Here is a 25664-nt window from a genome sequence, read left to right on the forward strand (position 1 = left end):
GGGAAGGAAAAAGGGATGACTCATTTGGTTTAAAACAGAATACTCCAAATTCCAAGAATTATTTATTACAATAAATTTTCAGGTTGTATATTTTCAGTATGATTCTCTCTGCTTTCTGCCAATGCATATGTACTTTGTAGGAAAGAAGAAAGTTGCAGCCTTCCCAATCCTTCTGGATATATCTCCAGACAAAGGAAAAACAGCTGGTCATGCTCCAGCTAAAGATTCCCAGAAGACACTGCCTCCAGCATTGAAGGAGACAGGACCCAGGAATCAGAACACAGCTGGCAACAGAAGTCAAGGATGTCATCAGATTTCATATTGATTAAACCTTTTTCCTCATTCCAAAAATGTGACTCGTAAAGGTGGAAGAGAATGAATAATTATTAAATTCCAGGCTTATCACCATCCCTGAATTCTCAGAAGTATACACATGTAATTTTCCTTTACACTCATCTACAGTGATTGAGCATGGTGGTGTAGTAGGTGAGCTCCAAGGGGTTAGGGACCTCTGGCTGATTCGTCCAATGTATCCCAGCCATCTAGAATAGAGGCTGGGTTCTTTAGTGGTCAGTGAATAATTTGCTGGACTGAATTATTCATGTTGTTTTTGATTTTGCTCTTCACTTATCTGCACCATTATAGTAATGATTTAGTAAAAAATCAGGCCTTTCAGCTATAGTCTGTTAGGTACCACTTAACATGCCTTGTAGAGAGAGATGATGTTCTATACATATGTAAATATACATATATATATGCACACACATGAAATCTAATTATTAAAGTCTTTTACCTTCAATTTGTTTGTTTTCAATTAGTGTATCTTTTATGACAGTAACACCAAGCGACTTTATTTTTGTCAGTCTAATAAGTGGCCATTCCATAAGTTATTTAACCAATTTACTGTTTTTTTTTTAATGAAATCTTTGGGCCACTTTTATGTAAATTCCAAGGAACATTTGATATAAGACTTAAGATTAGTTTACAACTATGCAGACTCATTAATTACATATTAGAACAAATTATTTTCAACTGGGGCCAGGAAGCATTTGTCAGGTTCGGTTCTTCCTTCAAAGGATGATACTTGCAGATTTACATAACTTTTGAAATATGCATTAATTTAGATTCATTTTTTTCCCTCTTGCTCAGTGGTCCCACACTCTCCCCCTAAAAGTCACTACTTTTGCCTTCACCAGATGACAGGAACAGAGGTGTAAATTGTTCTGCTTAATTCAGTAGTCCATAAGGGGTTGGTTTTGAAGGTGCCTGGCTGGGATCTGAGTATGTGAGAATGAAAGGAACAATACATTACCTAAAATTATATATGTGTATAGGTTTAAAAATTATTTCAGTGAGGCTTAATATAAATATATGTAGTTTACATAGGATTGCAAGGCTCTTCTCATTTACTAGCTATTTAGTCTTAGTTAAGGTGATTCATCTAAGGTTCATTTGCTACATAAAATACTATAAAATTATGATGTAAATTACTTTTACTACACAAATATACTACATAAATTACTATAAAATAGGAATAGCTACACTGGTTGCCTTAAATGCCTAACAGGTGCCTGGCACAAGAAGATGCACAATCAAATGATAACTATTTTTAGCTATTACTACAAAGATTGTCTTTAGTCATTGCCTATTACATTGACTTATAGTCATTGCAAATCTGTCAGCTTCAGAAACTGGATGCAAAGACTTGTATTACTAAAAAAAAAAAAAATCAGTATAATATGAATCAGTCTGGTTCATAGAATCAATAATAATTTTAAGATAATAATAACATAATGACATAAAGCACTTGCTATTACCAGGCATTGTTCTCAGAGCTTTGCGTATATTACCTTGTTTATTCCTCCCAATTATCCTCTGAATTAGAAGCTATTACTATCGCTGTTTTGAAGAAACAGAGGCACAGGTAAGTTAGTTAACATAGATGAGGATTACACAGGCAGAAAATTGTTGTGGAGAAAGAATCTGAGCTGGGAATATGGTTTGAGAGTATATCCACTTAACCATACTGTACTGATTACACGTCAGAGCTGGGGGCTCAGGACCTGGAAGTTCCATTGTATGTATAATATAATATATGTATTATTATCTATTATATAGAGAAATAATATTTCTATATATTATCTATATATTTCTATATATTATATATATAATGTGTGTGTGTGTATATCATATATATGTATCAGGCTGAACAATTGTGACCCCTAAAAACTCATTTGTTGAACTCCTAACCCCCAAGGTGGGGTTTTTGGTAGGTGATTAGGTCATGACGACAGAATTCTCATAAATGGGATTACTGTCCTTATAAAAGAGACCCCAGAGAGCTTCCTCACCCCTATCACCAGGTGAGGACAAAATGAAAAGACAAGCATCAATGAAAGAGGGAGCAGTCCCTCACCAGACACTGAATCCGCTGGTTCCTTGATCTTCGATGCCCCAGCTTCCAGAACTGTGAGAAATACATTTCTATTGGTTGTAACTCACCAGTCTATGGTATTCTGGTACATCACCCTGAGAAGACTAAGAGAGTACATGTATATGTATGTGTGTCTATATGCATGTGTGTTTGTGTGTGTACATATATGGAGTTTTTGCAGTCTGATATTAAATTGGTTTGACTTCCAAGAGCAGAGAGACATTGAATAACGAGGAAAAGGAACCCCGAAGCCTGATTAATGATGATGTAAGTGATGTTTACCCAAAATAAAAAGTCCAAGGTGAACTTATCACAAGTGAATAATAAACATGAAGACAACCACCTTGCCTACAAAAACAATAATCCTGAGTACACAAATAATAAAACAGCTTTTGGATACTTCAACTTAAGAAGATAAAACTTTGCTTTATCCCAAAAATTCATTTTATTTACCCTGAATTGTAAAAATAAGGACTTTAACTTTTTTGGTGTATGTTCTAAGCCTTAGTATTGATTTAATTTTATCTTTACAGCAAAATGTTTTGCCTATATTGAAAGGGCAACAGGGGAGTTTGAGATTGTTATAAACATAGAAGCAGCCAAAAATCCCAGTTTTGACTGGGAGTAGGCATTTTGAACCACATATGAAGATAACACAAACTCCTTTTTCACTTTGTCCTGATAAAATGAGATGTTTTAAAAATATAAGATTACTGTTACCACTTGTGGAGGTTTTGTTCTACTATTAATAACTTTCCTAAAATGAAGGAATCTAAAATACATATCTACATTCTCCAAGCTTTCATCACTGTTTGTTTGGTGGTTTAGTCCTTTGCCATTTCTTCTCCTTCTAATGGCAGTGAACTTTCCAAGATTTGTCAGATGTTTTTAGGAGGAACCAGTGAGTTCTTATATTTGAACTCATCTTTATTTGCCAAAGAAGACTAGAATGTACTTATTTATTACTGACCATGACAGTGCAAGAGGAGATGACATCATAGCTTAAAGTATTGCAGCAATATCAAAACATTGTATCAAAATATCAATATCAAAATATTGCATTATAAAGAGAAGTTTAGAAAAGTAAAAGCAAAATGTCTATATTATTGTATGCACATATTTACTTTATTGTTTATCTAAAATACGGTTTTTGTCTCATATTCTCCTACTTTCTTTTTCTCTTTTTCTTTTCTCATTCTTTCTTTTCTTTTCTTTTCTTTCTTTCTTTCTTTTTTCTTTCTTTCTTTTTCTTTTTAAAAATGTAAAAGCATTCTTATCTTAGTGGTCATACAAAAAGAGACTAAGGATTGGGCTTGGCCAAAGGAAAATGGTTTGCCAACCTTCTCGATTTAGAATCTAAATCAAGAGATAGTTGTGATTGATTATCAATTTTCTTAATCTTTGATACATTTTTAGATGAACTATTTATTTGTAACTACATTTAGCCTTTCCAGCCAATGTTTTCTAACCTGGTACCACCACAGTATCTCTAGCTTAAAATAAAATTCTAAAGAAAGTAGCAACTTACTAGCATTCTTTCCAGTGTCACTTCTTTCTTGAGCTGGTCAACTTCCATCTTCAATTTGTCCTTTTCTGTCAGGTCCTCAATATTGATTACTGGCATCTTTTTGCCTGCTGAAGATGTGGAAGGTTAGCACCTACATGAATTGCTTCCACCTACATGGAAGGTTAGCACATGAATTGCTGCAGTTATTTCAAATCAGTCTTAGCCAACAATTCCCTCAGCTCTCAACTTACAAAGTAAACTGTTCTTTGTTTTATTTTAAATATCCCACGATAACCAATTTCACATGAGCTCTCTCTCTTAACAATTCTAGCAATGCACACTAGTCTTGGGATTTTAAAGCTTCTTCCTAATCTTCACTAATATGATTAAGTCAAGCATTTGACCCTAAACACCTGTCAGCAGGTTTGTTGGGAGGGGTGAGTTTAGTCAGTATATAATCTAAAATACTTAAAGCTGCTCCTTGCCCCGGTCTTTCGTACAGTGTAAAATTTGGGGTTTCCAATCCTTACTGTCAATTCCAAAACCCTCCACCACATGTTTTATGTCATTTAACTTAGTTTGAGGTCATTTGGAGGACGGGCCATTAATTCCCTAAATCTCTAGTGTATTTAATCTGGTATTAAAAGGGAACCATATAAAAAGTATCACTATAAGTTCATTATACATAATGGATTGTTTAAATGTGTACCCGTAGAATGGAAATATAGTAAACAGTGTTTTGTTTTGTTTTTTTAGATGGAGTCTCGCTCTGTTACCCAGGCTGGAGTGCAGTGGCCTGATCTCAGCTCACTGCAAGCTCCGCTTCCCAGGTTTATGTCATTCTCCTGCCTCAGCCTCCTGAGTAGCTGGGACTACAGGCGACCGCCACCTCGTCCGGCTAGTTTTTTGTATTTTTTAGTAGAGACGGGGTTTCACCATGTTAGCCAGTATGATCTCGATCTCCTGACCTCGTGATCCACCCGTCTCAGCCTCCCAAAGTGCTGGGATTACAGGCTTGAGCCACTGCGCCCCGCCGTAAACAGTCTTCTTAATCAGAAATAAACTAGTGTATTACTTGTAAGTGTTTTTCCAACAACACCTGGAATTTGCCTGTAACTGTCACAATGAATCTGGTAACAATGATGAGCAAATTTAGCAGGTTAAGGGGACATAGCAGGTCTGATCTACCAATAAACATCCTACTAGAACAGACTTTTTCTTCTGCCCTCTTCGCAATTCCTCTTCTCCCCAATTAGACCAGTGAGTAATGGGGAAGAAGGCTCAACAGCTGGTGATAATGCTATGAAATTGCCTGGGAAAGATTTCAGTGTAGCCAAGTGGCATTGTGCCTATAGTGTCTCTTCCTTCTCCCTAGTCCAATTTTTGTAATGAAGTATTATTATAAAAGTAAGTGCATTCATATTTCAGAGAACAACATAACATTGTACATCTACATGAAAATACTCTGCTAATAATATATCAGCAATTAACCTACTTTCTTGTATTTAAATGATGTTTTCATTTCCAAAACCTTTGAAGAAAGATTGTTTCCCTTCCCAGTCTTAAAATAACCCGTTCTTTTCTGGATAAGTAGTAGTTTAAGATTTTTTTTTTTTTTTTTTTTAAGATGGAGTTTCACTGTGTCACCAGGTTGGAGTGAAGTGGCCCAATCTCGGCTCACTGCAACCTCCGCCTCCTGGGTTCCAGTGATTCTTCTGCCTCAGCCTATCGAGTAGCTGGGACTACAGGTGTGCGCTGCCACGCCCAGCTAACTTTTGTATTTTTAGTAGAGACGGAGTTTCACCATGTTGGCCAGGATGGTCTCGAGTTTAAGATAATTTTAAGGGAAAAATGTCTATCTAGGCCAACATAGAGGTAGAAAATAACACACTATGGGTACCTGAGCCCAATGTTTCCTATGTTTTTATTTTTGCTATTCCGTTCTTCGAGAAACAATACGACTATACAAAGGTTATTTCTTCCTGTATAATCCTGTTTTGTATTTGAGAGCCCAAATTTTATTCTCATCTTCCTTCCCACTCTTTTAGACTAAATATAAAACTTCATTAAGTATTTTTGATGATCATTTTTACATTTTGACAATGTTCTTTGCACAACTTTTCTTCATTTTGGAAAACTTTTAATTACTCTAGGTAATGGCTCTTCACATATACCAAGTGTGTGCAGGAATCACTTTAGGAAACTTGTTACAGTTATGAGTCCAACCTTAGAGATTCTAATTTAGTAGATCTTGGGTTGGGTTTAGAATTTCATTTTCTCTGTTCCAGGAAGCCTTCTCACATACTTATCAACAAAATAATCATTTACTGGTACTTGCTAGCTGTGTGACCCAGACCAAATTACTTGACCTGCCTCTGCCTTAGTTTACAGGGAAATAGGTGAAATAATATTACCTACCTTGTAGATTTGTTGAGAGGATTAAATGGGGATAACGTAGGTAAGGACTTTGTAACGGTGTATAGAACAGAGCAAGTACTTGCACGTGTTAGTTAGTGTTATTAACTCTGTTGTACTTCCAGAATTTCAAACTGTACTTTCTTATACGGCCCTTGCCATATAATATAGGGGAACTTCTAGGTACTCTAAAGGAGATAGGTGATATTACCGGTACACTTATAGCAGATCATGTGTACATAATTTGGCTACTTTAATATCATGCATTCCAGATGCTACTGCCCAGCTCTCTTTTTTTTCCAGGGTAAGGTACCGAGTCCGCAGCAGTTGCAGGTGTTGACTGTCAAGGGCAAACCTCTTGCACAGGTTGGCTCTTGTCTGATGGGCAACACTTTTCTTGATGATGCAACACTTTTCCTGACGATGGGAGATTATGCTCCCATCTGACCCCTGAGGTTGACTTGGAGCAAAAGGCTGGCTAATGTGGGGGTCCTATCAGCCTAGTCCCCTTGCTTCTGGGCTGAAAAACTTTGTTGTAACTGAGAAACTTTCAGAGCTTTCCGTGGGTTTAGAATGATGCTAGACTTCTGAAACCACTTTTTACTAACTTCTCCTCTTGCCCCAGCCTTACTCCTTTAGCAGTTTCTCCGGAGAGCTTGTCCTGGAAAAACGTCTTACACAAGAATTCCTGTCTTAGGCTTTGCTTCTAGCAAACCCAACCGAAGACACAGTGGAGTTTTAGAGGCTTTACAAGACAGGTCATACCTTGCATAACTGTGCTTGGTATATAGAAGAGATCAGGAAGTATTGACAAAGTCACCTAACCTATGTCATATGCATTTACCTAAACATAGAAAAACATCCAATTTTTCTAACTTCATTTATCGATAAATGATTTCTTAACTCTAAAATGCTGTGATACACCATGCTCAATAATATTAAACATTTAAAACACTTTATTTAGAGCAAATATATTATTGGCAGATTCCAGAATTCTTAACAAATTTTGATGGCACAGGTCTTATAAAAAAAAGAAAAAAGGACGAAAATTTTCACTTATTTCAAGGACACAAAGAACAGTGAATATTGTCTGCATTGGAGATTCCAAATGTTTAGTGTCATATTGAAGTCAATGGTTCAAATAATTCAAATTTAATATCATCTACTTTACTCCCTATTCCATTTTGCAGATGAGGCAAAAGCATTCCAGGGAGTTTAAATGCCCTAAATTAAACAGTGAGAGGCAGTGGAGCCGAGGTTACAACATAGGTATTTTTCATTCCAGCATGTCTGAACTGACGTATTTTTCATTCCAGCACGTATCTCTCAAACTAGTGTAAAGGAGTGGATTTGTTTCTTCATGCCCCAGAATTACATAGAAAGTCCAGAGTTGATGACAAATAGCACTAAAGCTGCCACTCATATTCTAAGCTTTCAGGTTGGTCCACCCCTCCACAAAAAAAGTCCTAAGAGACTAGATCAGATTATTGAACCTATTGCCAACCATCCCCACCCAACCTTTACTCAAAATTTAAGGGGAACACTGAAGACCTGTAGACAGACAAGCTAAGATTGCTGTTACAGCCAGCCTGGGGGAAAGCATACCCTAGATAAGGAGATGTTTACCCTTTCACTTCTTCCTCCATCCTGCCCTACCATCAGAATATCTGAGGTCCAATAAAAGGCAAGAGGAGGGCAGGAGTAGGGGAAGAATTTCTGAGTTGTATCCCATTCATAGATCCCTGGTTCTCAATGGGGCCAATACTGCCCCCTAGGGGGCCTTATGAAAATACATCAGCTTGTTTGTAACAGTATTCCATAATTTTTGTGGGTATGGATAAGGAATATCAGATATCTTGCATTTTCTGGGATCTTGCAGCATAAGATGAAATGTGACACATTCAGCATGACTGTCAGACATGCCAGACTTCCACATGGGCAAAAGCCATATTTATGGTTATTTGAACCTTGAAACTCACTTCATTTTACATAGAAACAAAATATCTTTTCCTGGCTATTATGTACACTTTTTACAATAATGCATATAAATAAAAGGAAGACCATGCACCAATAATTTTTTGTTTCTCTTTCAGAACATCATATCACTCTATGTAGCCATGGGCTTGATATATGTGTCGGTCTCTATTCTCACTTGCTATGTCCATGGTGATTATATACATTAAAAAATTCTAGTTCATTATGAATAGTCATGGTGAATATTTTCATATTGTACTTAGTCTATATAATTTTCTGCTTTTTTGTATTTTATACATATAATTTAGGTACTGTGATGGCTAATACTTAGTGTCAACTTGATTGGATTGAAGGATGCAAAGTATTGCTCCTGAGTGTGTCTGTGAGGGTGTTGCCAAAGGAGATTAACATTTGAGTCAGTGGGCTGGGAGAGGCAGACACACCCTTAATCTGAGCAGCACAATCAAATCAGCTGCCAGCGCAGGCAGATTAAAAGGCAGGCAGAAGAAGGTGAAAAGCCTAGACTGGCTTAGCTTCCCAGCCTACATCTTTCTCCTGTGCTGGATGCTTCCTGCCCTTGAACATCTGACTTCAAGTTCTTTAGTTTTGGGATTCCGACTGGCTTCTTGCTCCTCAGCTTGCAGAGAGCCTATTGTGGGACTTTGTGATTGTGTCAGTTAATATTCCTTAATAAACTCCCATTTACATATACATATATATTTATGATACATATATCCTATTAGTTCTGTCCCTCTAGAGAACCCTAATACAGGCACCATACTGATGGGTTTGGTGAGTTTCTTTTGAGACAGGGTCTCACTCTGTCACCCAGACTGGAGTGCAGTGTGCAATTACTGCTCACTGCAGTCTTGACCTCCCAGGCCCTAGTGATCCTCCCACCTCACTTCCTGAGTAGCTGGGACTACAGGTGCCACCATGTTCAGATAACTTTTTTTTTTTTTTTTTAATAGAGATGGGATCTTGCCATGTTGCCCAGGCTGATCTCAAACTCCCGAGATGAAGTGATCCTCCTGCCTCCCTAGATTGGTGGTTTTAAACAGGCCATTATGAAATATTTCTTGTACAAATGAATCTCTGGATTAGATGAATTCATGGTTATAGAGCCCCAGAAGTGGTAGAGGAAATGTACATTGCCTTGACTTTTCTTGATCTTAAATACTAGAATGAGTTTTTATTAGCCAAGTATGGCCCACAATGATGATATCAGTTTAAATGATTGTTAAAGAGTGACTGCTCATTAGGAAATGTCAGTTCAATATAGCATAGTTGCTGAAGCAATTTCTGTAAAAACAAATCATTTTTAATGCTTGCATTTCAATACATTGAATATTCTCAGGAAATGTTGTTACATTGACAAAGTGTAAAAAGAAAGGTAGATATGCTTGGCAATGCAAGCAGATCATGGAGGTCATAAGTAGAGGGGTAGGAAGCTTCCTTACATGCACCACATTTTAGTGTTTGTTAAACACTTTGGGAAGATAGAACTCTATAGAGTAGGTTAAGTGTCTCATGATGTCTTTCAGAGCTTCCATTACCTTTCTTGCTAATTTATTTTAGAATTAAAATGAGTTGAGGTAAAGTTAAAAGGCCACCTGTTTTTTGTTTGTTTTTACACATTATCCATAAGTGTATTTTGAAGTACAAATACTGATAAATAAAATATTTAATTTACGAAGGGCTAGATTAGGAAGAAATTATTCAAATTATTTTTAAAACTTATTTGTTTTATAGAGGATTAATTACTGATTACTTGAAATAGCAATGTTGCCAGCACACTTTAATTATTTGATTTATAAACATGTAGTTTGACATGAAACTATATTTATAAACATGTAATTCTGACAATTTTTCAGAAACAAATCCACTGTATTATGCACAATAAGCTTGTAATCATATGGATGTAAGCTTACTTATTCTATGCTATTCTTTTTGATCCTGACATTGTACTTGACATTATAAAAAGATAACAGCTAAGAATTTTTATTGAATGCCTATTGTGTGCCAGATATGATTCTAAGTGCTTGAGGTAGAGCAAAGGGAAAAAAAAAAAACAGATAAAAACCTTTCCCCTCAACTTACATTCTAGTAAAGGAGACAGACACTCACAAAGGTACAAAAGTAAAATATACCAAATTTTGATTAAGTGCTAAGGAGAAAAATAAAGCAAGAAAGGAATAAGAACAGTGTTAGCAATGTTTCAATTACAGAGAGGATGGCCAAAGGAGCCCTTCCTGTTGACAGTGCTACTTGAGTGAAGATCTGAGGGCTATGAGAGTTGGCTTTGTAGGTATCAAAGAGAAAACCATTCCAGAGAACAGCAAGTACAAGGCAACGGTAGACAACTATGAATATAAGGAGCCCAGTGAATTCAAGGGAGAAGTAGTATATAAAACCAGCGACCATATAGGTCTTACAGGCCACTATGAAGACTTTTGCTTTACTCCGAGTGACTTAGGGAAGATTGGAGGATTCTGAGTAACAGAGTGACATTATCTATCATATGCTTTAGCAGGGTCAATCTGGCAGCTGTTTGGAGGCTAGCTCATAGTGGGCAATGGTACAAGCAGAGAAGGGGCAATTGCAGTCAAGGTGAAATATGAAAGTGGCTCAAACCAGTGTGGTGCGAGTGAAGGTGGGGACAAGTACTGAGATGCTAAATACATTTTAAAAGCAGAGACATCAGGGTGTGCTGACGGATCAGATGTAGAATGAAAAAAAAAAAAAAGAAAAGAAAAAAATCAAGATGATGCTTTTTTTTTCTGGCCTGAGCAACCAAAAGAAGGGATTTGCTATTTCCTGAGATCAGAGACTGTAAAAAGGGAATACTAAGTCTCAGATACTTGCTAGCCATTCATTGAATAGGTGATCTGGAGTTTAGGGAAGAGGCCAGAGTTGGGGGAGAACTATGAGAACAGAGGAGAACACCAAAGTAAACAGCAAAGAGAAGAGAACAAAGGACTAAACTTTGGAACACTTGAAAGTGAGGGAGAGGAGGTGAAATTTACAAAGGACAGTTTGCTGTCCTGAGGACTAAATGAGATGATATTAGCTATTTTGGAACATTTATCATGTAATAGACACTCTGATAAATACTCAACATGCAAATGCCTTTATCTCTATGTATCTACTCTTTTTTTCCCTCTGTCTTTCTGCCAAGGCCAATAATGTGATAGCAGCTCACATAGTATTCATTTAATCATCAAATATTTGTTCTGTAATTCACATGGGTTAGGCACTCATTTGATTGCTTGAGGTTAAAACAGCAAATTCAGCTTTCTTATCTCTTGCTTTGTTTATAACTCCTCAGTATGTATCATATTCCCACCTGAATTTTTATGGTCAAATAAAAGGTAGTTTTTGTTTTGTTTTGTTTTGTTTTGTTTTTCCAACTGGTCAGGTTGATCATAAATTTTATCATAGTTGATTTTTTGAAAACCAGTTGCTTTTGTATCTGTTGCTACTTTATTACATGGATACCATTCTCGCTCAACATGTTAGCTTACTTTCAAGGTGCATGTGACTTATAGACAACCAAACATATTCTATGACAACTCACTTTCTTTCCCAGAACAACTGTATTTCTCTGTTTCCACTGTACCATTTGAGTTTTCAAGACATTTGTAAAGAAGAAGGGTAGTGGTAATAGAAAGTCATTTGTTTATTTCACAAATGTTCATGAGAGCCTGCTTTCCAGGTCTCATTCTTGGCTCTGTGATACGGTGGTAAATAAGACAGGTAAGCTTTAGGCTCTCACAGAGCTTATGTAACAGTGAGAGGATCAGACAAGTAAAACATGTATTTTTTTACGTGCTTGATGTACTAAAAGTACTCCAAGTTCTGTGTGGGGTTAAATGGGAAACAAAGGTAAAAACAAGGAGTTTAGGTAAGAATTTAATGTAATGGTTCCTTAGAAATTGCAGACTTGAACTACATTGGCTGTTGTGGCTATAAAGAGATATGAACAGATTAAAAATGTGATTTGGTTGCAATTCTAGCACTCTGGGAGGCTGAGGTGGGTAGATCACCTGAGGTCAGGAGTTTGAGACCAGCCTGGCTAACATGGTGAAACCCCATCTCTACTAAAAATACAAAACTTAGCTGGGCGTGGTGGTGGGCCCCTGTAATCCCCGCTGCTTGGGAGGCTGAGGCAGGAGAATCGCTTGAACCAAGAAGGCAGAGGTTGTAGTGAGCTGAGATTGCGTCGTTGCACTCCAGCCTGGAAAACAAGAGCAAAATTCCATATTAAAAAAAAAAAAAATGATTTGTAGGTAGAATTGAAAGGACTGCCGATGAATTGCGTTAAGCAGTGGTAGCTCTCAAGAATGACTCCAGAGATTTTGCCTTGAGAATCTAAGTAGAAGGGTCATTTACAGAAAGGAGGAAGACTGGAGATATATAATAAAGACTTCAGTTTAGGACATAAAATGTTCGAGTTTCTGTTACACATTCAAGTGGAGATACTAAATAGATATGAATGTTTGAAATTTTGAGGAAAGATCAAGACTACACACAAATATATGTATATGTATATGCATGTGTAAATGTGTGTGCAAGGTTTATATGTATATGTATTTGAAATGACATAAGAAAATAATGTAGTTAGAAATGAATTCTCAGGGTTGAGCCTTGAGTCACCTAGCCTTTAATGGTTAGCCACAAAAGGACAGATTGATTGAGAAGGAGAAGTCAACAAAGTAGGAAATAAACAAAAGAATGTGGTATCATGAAGACTGAGAGAAAACATTTAAAGAATGAGGGAGTATTTGTAATTGTCAAATAATAAAAAGAATTTAGATAAGATGTTGATGGAAAATGTGATGTTGCATGATTTTAAGGACAGTTGCTTTGGGTGTCATGTATTGAGAGGTCTAGTAGCATGTGTCAAGGTTGCTCTTGACAATAGCACTTCCTGTTCTTCCTCTTCCCAAAAGGAAGTTTAATTGGAGTGATCTGGGTAAAACAGAAGATGAGGAAGTGGAGAGAGATAGTAGAGGTAAAATTTCAGATAAATTTGCCTAGAAAATGGAGCAGTGAAGTGGGAACACTGATAAGAGAAGGATATAGAGTCAAATATAAATTTTAACTTTGGGTTGAAACATCAGAGATAAAGCATTCCCGATGGAAATTATTAAAATCTGGGTGTCTTTCCCAAAGAGTAAAAGGGGAAAGAGCTGATGCTGTTGAAGACAGGAAGGAGTAAAGTCATTGAGAAAACAGGAGAAAAAAGGATGAAGAGCAGTAGACAAGGGGTTGGTCTCTGATAGGTCCTGAACATTACTTCTATTGTAAGAGAAAGGAAGACCAAAGATACCTGAGATTCAGTTGGCCAGTAGAAACAACTCACCCTTCCCTGGCTGGTTCAGAATATGTAGTCGAGGTTAACATATTCAACTCTCTTCTAACGTAAACTTTTCAGCTCCACTCAGTTTTTCCTCAGTTAATAATCAATAAGAGAAGAAACATAGTGAGAGTCCTAGGAGATGTGTGTTTCTTTCAAACTTCAGCTATTGCCTCTTCTTGCCTCAAGTAGCAGATTGTCCCTCATGTGTGATTTAAGATACAAAAGCTTTTCTACATAAGCCAGAAAAAAATGAGCATTTGGAGGGCATATGGCACTGCAGTAACTAATGTATAACTAACATGGGATTTTGGCCACGTTATAAAAATACAATATATTTGAAAGAAAAGATGTCTTTACATTTGAAAGGTCAAGGTCCATTACTTTCTGCTAAATATAACCGTGAAAATGAGGACTTTAGTGATTAAATTTCTCAATCCTCTAATCTGATTATCAATTTTGGCAGATGTTCTTCTTAGAGCATTATGGCAATGTATTTAAATTGTAGCTATCGTTTGCCCTATGAATGAATTATGAACTTTATGTTTTCATAGAAAAGAAAACTGATATAGCGCTGTCCAGGTACTGAACCAGGGTTATGAAAATATATATATAACAAGGTTGACTTTGGCTTTGTTAATGTGGAGAAAAAGAATGTATATACAGTCAATGAGACCAGGGGATCAGGATTTAGACTGCCTGTGCTAATTGAATAGCTTTGGGAAAGTCACGTATCTATCAAAATGTTCAGCTTTCTCACTGCAGAGTAGGGAGAGTATCGTATCTCCCTCAAGTGATTATTGTGTGGGATTTAATGAGCTAATAAATTCAAGGCACAATGCAAAGTTTCACTGTTATTTCCACTAGTATTGTGATTGCCAAAGAGATTTCCACATGATTTCCTTCCACAGGGAGAATTCCACAGGGATTAGGGGAACATTTCTCTTCCTTTCTCCATTCTTGATGTGCCAGGAGCTTAGTAACCCAGGCTAGAATTTTGGCTAGGTGGTGAGACTGCACTGAGTTGAGAAGTCTTGGATAAAAATCATCTAAAATTTGCCATAATCTTCTGGATGCCATACACTGTTAAGGATGTAGCGATCTGAGTGAAATTAAAGATGGTCTGCATTGTGAGTAGACATAATGACACTCAAGGGAATATACATCCAGGAAGCAGAGAAAAGGGGTTTCTGAGAGTCTGCTCCTCTGGAAGAAGGCAATACTTTGTTAGAACCACAGCACCTAAAACGGCCAACCAAAACAAATAGATTAAGGAATGAGTCTCTGTATTGCATAGGCCTAGAAGATATAGTGTCAAGTATGCTTGCGTATTGTGGATTTTATTTAGAATTGAGTTTTGCTTACATTTTATTTACTTCCTCCTCTATAATCCTATACAATCTAGTACATATTTTTGATGTTGTACTAAGAACATTGTAATGTAAATGGGTTATATAGTGTTCATTCGTCTACCCTATTATGCTATGAGGTCCCTCATATTTGTATCTCAAATGTCTAGCATAAAGTTTGTCATACTTCAAACATTTAATCAGCTCCCTTTAAAGTCGATTAATGAAGGAATGAACACAGTAAGAGACACATTATAAATTCTCATTATCTCTTTCTTTCTAGGGAGAAGTGGATTCATAAAATTAGGCACAGAGTATACCCCATCCTTTCATGTGGCTTCATCTTATTATAAAACACTCAAATGCACTCTGTGCCTGACAGAGGGTGCATTAGAGTAAATGTTTCTTACATGGGCCAGCTAGTTAGAAAAATACCTAGTTGGTGAAGGAGTTGCTTAAACTTTAGCAAAACCCTCATGATCATTTATTGCTCAGAAGAGATTAACTGCTTTTCTTAGCATATGTGTAAACTCCTTATTAGTGCCAGCTGGACTCATTTCAAGTTTTATTTTGGCAGGGCTTAAACTAAGAGGCAGCAAAAACTGCATTTGTTTATTAAGGAGTTATCAGTGTAACTCCTTAAATAACTATGTTACATAATATGTATCTCCAAATCACTGGGCTGGACTAATTCTCACCATTCACTCATAAGCCTGACACGCTACCTCTCTCTAAGGTGTCTGAAAGAGAGGAAGACCATCTGCCACAATCCCTTTCTTAAATTCTTGGTTCACCTATCGAGACTGCAGGGCTCTCAGAGGATATAGCATCATACTCAAGGCATGGGAAAGGCTAAACAGTTCAAAATCAACTTCATTTGTTGTGGGGTCCAAGGGTGTGGTGGTGAGAAAGATCAGAGGCAGCAATCTGACACCTGCAGAGGTGCTCCTGGACTCACTGTAGCTTTTGCATTTTTAAATTCTGGTATTTTGTATTCTACTTTAAGGTCTTGGTATGATAGAAAGAACTTAGGCTTAGGTGCGACAGAAAGAATATAGGACTAAGAATCTAAAACTGTGGATTCTAGTCTCAAGTCTGCCAACAACTGTGGCAGGTAAACACGACCAGATACTTAACCTTTCCAGGTCTCAGTTCACACTTCTGTAAAGTGAACACACTTATAGTTCCATTCAGCATTCAGAGTATAACAACTCCCTGCCTGATTGTTACAGAACTCCGGACTCCTTTGAGCCTTTGTCTTTAGCCACAGACAATTTAATTATCAATTGGTGTAGCAATGATAAATCAATCTGGATGACTGTTTTTCCCAGTTATCTCTAGCCTTGCACTTCCTGTTGACTTTGGACAAAGGAATTACTTTCCTCAGCCTTGTGGCAGCATTTTGGCCTAGACACTGGGTTAAGGAGATTCAAGTGCTATGACATCCCTTTGGAGGCTGATTGTGGTGGTCACGTTGCTCCTTCCAAAATATTCTAAGTGTAAATTCGGTAATGTCAAAGTAGTCTCCAGGAAATTTAGATTACCCTTATATTGGAAGATGTCTTTTTCATGGATATAAAAACACTCAATTATTCTGCAATTAAGAGAAATACTTTTTTTTCTTTTTTATAATAACCTGGCTTAGTAATCTCAAACTTCTGCCAATTCTACTTGTTTAATACTCCTCCATCCGTGGTCATAGAGGTTTTAAGGATGCACACATACTATGCCAAACAGGGCATAGTAAAGGAGACGGAAACCAGCATTTCTAGAGCATCTCTTGGGACTGATTCCAACCTGCATCTACAGACCACACCACAGAAGGGTGAGAGGCCCGTTTTTGCCCCCCTCTCATTTCCACTACATGCCTTATACAGCAGCCCCGAGTGGGCTGAGGATTCTGCTCTGAGAACCCCTTGAAGCTCATTTCCCTAGAAGAGACTACCAGGAAGTCTGACAACTTCACGAACAGAGAGGTGACCTGTGAGCTTAGTTAAGAGAAGAGCTGACAGGAGCAAGGCCATGGGCTTTAATTCTATGAGGCCAGTTCAAGTTGCTCTGTTTCCTGATGGGAGTTTGATGCTCCATCTCGTAATTGTGTACCAAGCCTCTCAATGGGTAGTAGGATATGGGATGATCTGCATGAAGTTTTTGCCACTGTGTGAGGGGCTAAAACAGTATCTTTGAATGCATAGGCATTTTCCATTTAATCCTCATAACACATCTGTGAGGTAGAGTTATTATGTCTATTAGAAAAGGAAACTGAGGCTCAGACAGTTTTAAGTGACTTGTCCAATGTAGCAAGGAATAAAATCCAGGTATCCTCTGAATTCCAACTCTATTTTTCCATGGCACCATGCAATTTCCCAAAATGTCTGTCTTGATTCAAAAGGGCTAATCTTGTTTTTTTTTCTTTTAAGTCAGATTCAGAGTTTCACTCTGTCATCCAGGCTGGAGTGCCATGGCACGACCACAGTTCACTGCAAATCCAAACTCCTGGGCTTAACCAATTCTTCCATCTCAACCTCCCATATAGCTGGGGCTACAGGTATACACAACCATGCCCAGCTAAGTTAAAAAAATTTTTTTGTAGAGATGGAATCATGCTGTGTTGTCCAGGTTTGTCTCTGACTCCTGGCCTCAAGCGATCCTCCTGTCTCAGCCTGCCAAAGTGTTGGGATTACTAGCAGGAGCCATTGTGTCCAGTGGTTCATTTTTTTGTATGAGCAAATCAAAAAGTGTCCAGCAGTTGAGAACAAAGAGAAATTACAGAAGAGAGTGCTGCATGAAAACTGAGTATCAGCCCTTAAATTTTATTTTAGTCTGTTTTAAAGATATATTTAATTTTATTCAGAAGATAGAAATAGGTAAGTTTGAAGTTGAGTTAACTTTTCTCCTGAATATGATTCTCAGTAAATGAGTGGTAAATTCCCTCTCCTAATAATATTTTGAAGGAACTGGAAGGGTCTAATCTGACTTTACTCTGAATGTGTCATTCCGAAACTGGCTGTCTGTCTCAGTGGTTGGTGCATTAGAGCCAGCTCACACAGATTTTGGCTATGGGGAGCTCTGGCTCTTGGAGATCTTTTCCCACCTCAGCATTCAGTGATTCTGCAGTGGCAGCTTGAAACTGACCTTAGTGAGAGCATTTACCCCCAGAGATCAGTGAACTATACAAACCATCTCCCTCCCATTTTATTTTTTCCCTACTGGAGAGGTGATAATTAAACATTTACCCTTATAGTTTCAACTATCATTCTTAATCATAGATATCTGCTAATCAAAGCTGACAGCATTTCCAGATCAGGCTGGTTTTCCTAGGACTGTGACCTTGTAACATGACATCAGAATGACTGAAAACTGGCACAAGGATATAATGTGCAAAATATCTTAGATTATTAACCCACTTTGAGCAACTGTATCCTATACTTTTCAGGGCTTCCTGGAAACTTGAAAGAGAGCTTCTATAAACTACCCCCAGTATCCTCAGAAGTCAAGAATAATTATTTACTTGAGAATGTTGAATAGAACAAGAGAAAAGGGGAAGGGAAGACACGTATATTAAAATGTATTCAAAAATATCTTTAATATTTTATGGAAAATTTCACTGTAGGTAATGGTTTGTACCTTTAAAAAAAAAGTAGGTCACAAGCTAATATGTCAAAGGAACAGGAAACTTTAATGGATGTGGTAACATTAGGAAACGTGTGGCAAGACACTGATCTGGTCAAATCTTCAGAACTCCCCAAGGCTATCTCTCTGGGCTGCTATGTTTCATCTCGAAAAACATAGCTACATACGAAAACATAGCTCCATACATGCTTGGTTGGGGTGTAAAATGGTACAATCATTCTGAAAAAATTGTTCGGCAGTGTCTAATATTTCTAAGTATTTTATCCAAGAGTAATAAAAATTGCAGGTCCACACAAAGCAGCTTTATTCGTAAGAGCCCCCAAACAAACTAGAAACAACACAAATTCCAGTAATAAGACATTTGTGATATATTAGAATATTACTCAATGATTTAAAGGAACAGACTATTGATACACACAGCAACATATTTATACATTGTGGGATATACATACGTTTTGTAAATTCATACCTCGGACTATGAAGGAATTAAAAGAAACAGATTATTGATGCAATGACCTGGGTGTAGCTCAAAAACAGGAGGTGTGAGAAATACTACACAGTGAATACTTTATAATTACATTTATATGAAATTTGAGAACAGGTAAAACTAATCTATGGTAATAGAAATGAGAAGAGTGGTTGTCCCTGGCCTGAGGATGGAAGGATTGATTTGGGAAAAAGTCTGCAGGAGCTTTTTGGGGTGATGGAAATGTTCTAATTATTCCTTCTCCTTCTCCTTCTCCTTCTCCTTCTCCTTTTCTCCTTCTCCTTCTCCTTCTCCTTCTTCTTCTTCCTCCTCCTTTTTCCTTCTTTCTTCCTTCCCCTTCCCCCTTGCCCCCCGCCCCCTTTCCCTTCCCCCTCCCCTTCTCTTCCTAAGACAGAGTTCCACTCTGCCGCCCAGACTAGAGTGGAGTGGCGCCATCTGGGCTCACTGTATCCTCCACTTCCTGGATTTAAACCACTCTCCCACCTCAGCCTCCTGAGGAGATGGGACTAGGGGCGCCCGCCACCACGCCCTGCTAATTTTTTGTTTTTAATAGAGACGAGGTTTCACCATGTTGGCCAGGCTAGTCTCAAACTCCTGATTTCAGGTGATCCACCTGCCTTGGCCTCCCAAAGTGCTGGGAATACAGGCGCGAACCACCGCACCCCGCCGAAATGTTCTAATTCTTTATTGGTGGTTATACAGTTGTCAAAATTTACCAAACTGTCCACCTACGATATATTATAAGCCTGTATTAAATGTAAATTCGAACTCGGTTGAAATCTGTGTGTATAAGTATAAATATACACTTATTTACGTTTCTAATATAATCTGAAGGTCTATTGCAACGAATCCCGCTCCGCTCTGACCCAAGAATTCCGCACTTTCTCTCCACCAGTCCTTCAAATACCTGGACTTCATGCCTTCAAGAAGTGGATTCAGGCTTCTTTACAGCACAGTCACCAGCAGGTCATTACCGTCTAGCTTACCGATTTCCCATCACTGACACAAACCCTCCTTCAGGGCGTCCGCGTCTGGACTACAGGAGAAAGTTTGGGAGGCAGGTTCAACTTTTCAACTTGGCGGGGAATTCCTCTCCCTCTTACACAGTTTGTAGTGCGGGGGCGGCGGGGTGACAGCCCCAGTGCATGAATCAGCCACCCCTCAGGCTCCGCCCCGTGGGGGTCGGCCGGACGCTCGCCCCGCATAAAGCGGGCACCCGGGCCGCCTGGAGCAGAACGCCGCGCACCTCCTCCCGCCAGGCGCTTTCTCGGACGCCTTGCCCGGCGGGCCACTGGACCCCCTGCACCATGGACCCCGCTCGCCCCCTGGGGCTGTCGATTCTGCTGCTGCTCCTGACCGAGGCTGCACTGGGCGATGCGACTCAGGAGCCAACAGGTATCTGGCTGCTCAGGGAGCCTCTCTCCCCAATTGGCGGAGAGAGCGCAGCGGGCCTTGGGGCCCCGTGCACCCGCCCTCCAAGCCTCGCTTTCTTCAGGTCCCTGCCGCGCGCTCCGCGGGCAGTGGGGACTCGCTCCCAAGTTGCATTTCTCTGCAGAGGCCCCCCTCGGAAGGGGACAGAACTCCCCGGGATTCTCCTTCCTCCTAGGAGCAACGCCTGACCACTTTCCCTGTCTTTTGCTCTCCTTCTGTCCCTTCTTCAGGAAATAACGCGGAGATCTGTCTCCTGCCCTTAGACTACGGACCCTGCCGGGCCCTACTTCCCCGTTACTACTACGACAGGTACACGCAGAGCTGCCGCCAGTTCTTGTACGGGGGCTGCGAGGGCAACGCCAACAATTTCTACACCTGGGAGGCCTGCGACGAGGCTTGCTGGCGGATAGAAAGTAAGTGCCCCGGGCGCACCCAGGACTCCTGCGCTCCTTGCGCCGGCGTCTGGTAGCAACTTCGCCAGTTTCCCACGTCTCGGTTTCTACAGGAAGCTGTAGCCTGGGTTTTCGCAAGTGTTAAGCAAACCTCATGATTTTCAGTTTCTCAAAAATAATCACGAATTTACAACCACTAATACATATTCTGTCTCCCAGCTGACATTGATCATAATTCAGTGCCTATGCGGACTCAGGGAAAGATTTGTTCCTTCACCATAGGGTATAATAAATGCAAGAGAATAACGTGTTAGGTGCAACATAAGTGCTTCTCTGTGTTTTTCTTTAGTTCCAAACCTATGATTTTTATCTCTCCTACAGTACATCATTTCCTCCTGTCGATTATCCATCAATCTGAAATACTTTTAGTGGATTTTATTATTAAAGTGTGACTTAGCTCATTATATAACTCTACTTTTGTCCCGATACCCAAACATGTGTTGGATTAGTTGCGGGATATGGTGGAGATTCATAATACTGTTATATTTTACTTTATTTTTAATTTTTAGATTATATCTGTTAAGGCCTGTAAGAGAACATGGGGCTTTGCGATTCAAGGAACTGAGCCAGGGGAAAATGCATATTCATGTGAATAAGCTTTGATTAACTGCATATGTACAATTAGAGAACACCCAGAGAAAACAGTGTCTTTCTACGGAACTTGAAAGATACATCACAGCTGAGTCAGCTCTGAATACACTGTTAGAAAAAAGAAAGAAAAAAGTAAATATCTGGATTCATGGGAGTATTCTGGGGATTTACTTTCCCAACACTAATATGACTTCTCTCCCCCCATAAAATGTTGCTGAATATACAGTGAAGTTTTGAAAGTAATAAGAAGGCTACTTTGACTAACATTGTTCTATTACTCTCTTTTTCCTAGAAGTTCCCAAAGTTTGCCGGCTGCAAGTGAGCGTGGACGACCAGTGTGAGGGGTCCACAGAAAAGTATTTCTTTAATCTAAGTTCCATGACATGTGAAAAATTCTCGTCTGGTGGGTGTCACCGGAACCGGATTGAGAACAGGTTTCCAGATGAAGTTACTTGTATGGGCTTCTGTGCACCAAAGAAAAGTAAATACGTTTTTTATGGTACTTCTATTTCACTTTTTTAAAAAGACATTTGGGTGGAAAAAACTCAATTTGATGCGAAATTAACATGATGTGCATTCTCATGATTTCACATTACTTGACAAGTTAATGACTTGTCAAACTCTTAGGACTGGAAAGTGACAAAGCCATGATTCAAATTTTTGCTTTCTGCTTCTTCTGATTTGTTGTTGTTGTTGTTGTTTTTGAGACGAGGTCTCGCTCTTTCGCCCAGGCTGGAGTGCAGTGGCACAATCTCGACTCTCTACAACGTCTGCCTCCCGGGTTCAAGTGATCTCCTGCCTCAGCCTCCTGAGTAGCTGGAACTACATACAGATGCCTGCCACCATGCCTGGCTATATATATATATTTTTTTTTTCTTTCTTTCTTTTTTTTTTGTATTTTTAGTAGAGAGGGGGTGTCACCATGTTAGCCAGGATTATGGTCTCGATCTCTTGACCTTGTGATCTGTCCGCCTCGGCCTCCCAAAGTGCTGGGATTACAGGTGTGAGCCACCGCGCCTGGCCCTGAATTGTTTCTTTAGAAATATTTCTCATCTACTCGATTTACACATAAAAGATTAAAGTATTCATTAATGAATGTTATGACCTCAGATTTGTACAGAATCAGTTATACATGTGAGATAGTGGCATGTATGCAGAATTAAGATGGTGAAACTTGAAAATTTATAAAGTTTTCAGTTAGATTTCTGTATTCTTTAGTAATTGCAAATTGCAGCACAAACATCTCTACACTTTTCTGTCCTATCCGTTTGTTACCTCTCCCACCACCACACCTGAATCATTGAAATGATGGTCTCTTGAGCAGTAGTTAATATTTGCAGAGGGAGACAATACAGATATTTCCCCCAGACACAGAGATTTTTGAAAAGTTCAACAAACAAGGAAAACTTGATTTGGCAGAGAATTTGATAAAGCTTTATGGCTATACTGTGTTGGATATGCAAACTCTTGAGTTAATGTGGTGATGGTTGCTGTGGATGTTCTCTTGTTTTTGTAGATATAAATGTTTTGCTCCAGTGGTTACCTGGAAATTAGTATGCATATATTCTTGATTAATAATGGAATGAGAGCTGTTAAAAACATTAAAGCAAAACTACCAACACGACAAAATTTACCAAATCATGCCACATATTGTCCTTGAAACTTACCCCAGTTTTACCTAACCATATCTGGTATTTGGGTTTAACTTCTTTTTACATTTAAAAGATACAAAGATGTAGCTTCAGAAGAAATTCTATCCAGTTTACAAAAATTTAGAATTACCAAAATATAACATGTAAGCTTACCTGCAATTTGAAGCACATCTTTTTAAAGGTTTAGTATGATATTTTGGATTCAGACTGAGGCTTCTATGGGATTAGATTTTCTTCAGTTACTTCAATAATCACTATACTTTAAAAATTCTGGTATTATAACATTTCTAATTTTCTTCTCTTTTTTATAAAGGTCCATCATTTTGCTACAGTCCAAAAGATGAGGGACTGTGCTCTGCCAATGTGACTCGCTATTATTTTAATCCAAGATACAAAACCTGTGATGCTTTCACCTATACTGGCTGTGGAGGGAATGACAATAACTTTGTTAGCAGGGAGGATTGCAGACATGCATGTGCAAAAGGTAGTGAATGTTTTCTTATTCTACCTTTAGATAAACTTTATAAATAACTTATCAGTAAAATTGTATTTTTATTTATCCATTTTACTAATAGCAAATTGCCATTTCTAGACTACTTCTACATAAGTATCTCCACAGTGTTAATCAGTTTTGTCAAAATGCTTTTACTGGCTAGCTGCAGTAGACAATAGCCATATTTTCATATCTTAAAGGTAAAATATTATTAACTGAGCGTATAATGAGTTTTGACTTCACAGTCCTTAAAAACAAGATGAAGTGAGCTCAATAACTGTGTCAGAAATAGTGATTTATAGTGAGCCTATAGACTGGAGATGTATTATTTTCATTGTTGTTTTATTGATTGTAGCTTTGAGAAGGAAAAAGAAGATGCCAAAGCTTCGCTTTGCCAGTAGAATCCGGAAAATTCGGAAGAAGCAATTTTAAACATTCTTAATATGTCATCTTGTGAATGCTTATTTGCCTTTATGGTTATATCTGAAGAATAATATGACAGCATGAGGAAACAAATCATTAGTGATTTATTCACCAGTTTTTATTGATACAAGTCACTTTTTAAAAAATTTGTATGTTTTTTATACATAACTAGCTGCTATTCAAATGTGAGTCTACCATTTTTAATTTATGGTTCAACTGGTTGTGAGACTGAATTCTTACAATGCATAAGATATAAAAGCAAATATGACTCACTCATTTCTTGGGGTTGTAGTCCTGATTTCAGAAGAGGATAATAACTGAAACAACATAAGACAACATAATCATGTGTTTTTAAAGATATTTGAGAATATAAAGGACTAGCAAATAAAACTCATTTTGCTTTAAAAGTTGGATTATATTTTAGGCCCAAGAAGATGAAGTCGCAGATTTACCAACACTTTAAAAATATTACTCCCATTTTATTGTGTTAGATTGCAGTACAGTGAGTGAATAAGGGGATTTATTTAAAAGATTATAACTTTCTTGACTGATTTAAAAAGCTGATCAATTTATTAAAGCCAGAAATGTTCTCCTCGGGGAAAACAATTTCTATCTATTTATCTACTAATCCCCACTCACATGTATATGTTTGTGTTTACATATAGATAGATGGAAGGGTTTTCCTGGTGTTACATTATTTCCTAAGACATAGTGGGTTGGAGACCACTAAAGTTATAAAAAACCAAGGAAAGTAAAGTTTTTCAAATGTTTGTACTGTTTAAGGTGTTTATTTATATAAACTATGCATAAATTTAATAATTTAAATTTAACCAGTAAATTATCATTGATTAAATATGGTCATTCCAATGAAACAGGTTTTTTCTTTCTCTGTAATAAAACAATTTTTCAAAATCCTTACATTTTCATGGCAAGATTAACATATTTAAAAGTATGCCCCTTATTTGGCAGAATTACAAATGCATTTACCTTTTGCTTGAACAGTCTTTCATTTAAAAATTTATCCCAGTTATTTTGAGAAATAGGTATATGCCTGAGAACTTTGAGTGATGCTGAAAACTAGAAGCAAACCAGGTACTCATCAATTGGGGATTGGTTGAAGATTTTATGGATGAGGAGTTAGCAAAATATCTATATATGCATATCTTTGAACTCCCAGGATACGTAAGAAATACAGGGCCTAGAACAGCATGAATAAACATATATACAAACATCACAGAAGATACTAAAGATATTAAAAATGTTTACCTGTAAAGGGATGGAGGGAACAGAGGGGTGGACAGTTGTGGAGATAATATTTATGTAAATATACCTGTTATATAGTTTTGATCTTGGACCATGTAAGTATTTGACATAATTCATAATCAAAATTAAATAAAAAAGAAAAAACATTTCTTTAAACATTCAAACTCAACTGAATACCAAATAATGGCATAACTACACAAA

The 25664-nt window shown here is 38.0% G+C and overlaps 1 protein-coding gene across 1 annotated transcript; it reads left to right on the forward strand.

Annotated features, from left to right (window-relative positions):
* Positions 1-20228: 20228 nt before the first annotated feature.
* Positions 20229-24603, forward strand: TFPI2 (tissue factor pathway inhibitor 2). The gene is made up of 5 exons (XM_023226574.3): positions 20229-20553; positions 20820-21002; positions 21925-22113; positions 23598-23768; positions 24133-24603. Exons 1-5 carry the CDS (start codon positions 20304-20306, stop codon positions 24207-24209), a joined length of 870 nt encoding a protein of 289 aa, XP_023082342.1. The 5' UTR covers positions 20229-20303; the 3' UTR covers positions 24210-24603.
* Positions 24604-25664: the final 1061 nt, after the last annotated feature.

This window comes from Piliocolobus tephrosceles, chromosome 8 (assembly GCF_002776525.5).
Source record: "Piliocolobus tephrosceles isolate RC106 chromosome 8, ASM277652v3, whole genome shotgun sequence".
NCBI classification, from domain to species: domain Eukaryota; kingdom Metazoa; phylum Chordata; class Mammalia; order Primates; family Cercopithecidae; genus Piliocolobus; species Piliocolobus tephrosceles.

Excerpts from the sequence above, each read along its gene's own strand:
- TFPI2 (XM_023226574.3), top strand. The coding sequence starts at position 20,304 with ATGAATCAGCCACCCCTCAGGCTCCGCCCCGTGGGGGTCGGCCGGACG. Across the intron at positions 20,554-20,819 it reads TGCGACTCAGGAGCCAACAG|GAAATAACGCGGAGATCTGT; the intron begins GTATCTGGCTGC and ends TCCCTTCTTCAG. Across the intron at positions 23,769-24,132 it reads CAGACATGCATGTGCAAAAG|CTTTGAGAAGGAAAAAGAAG; the intron begins GTAGTGAATGTT and ends TATTGATTGTAG.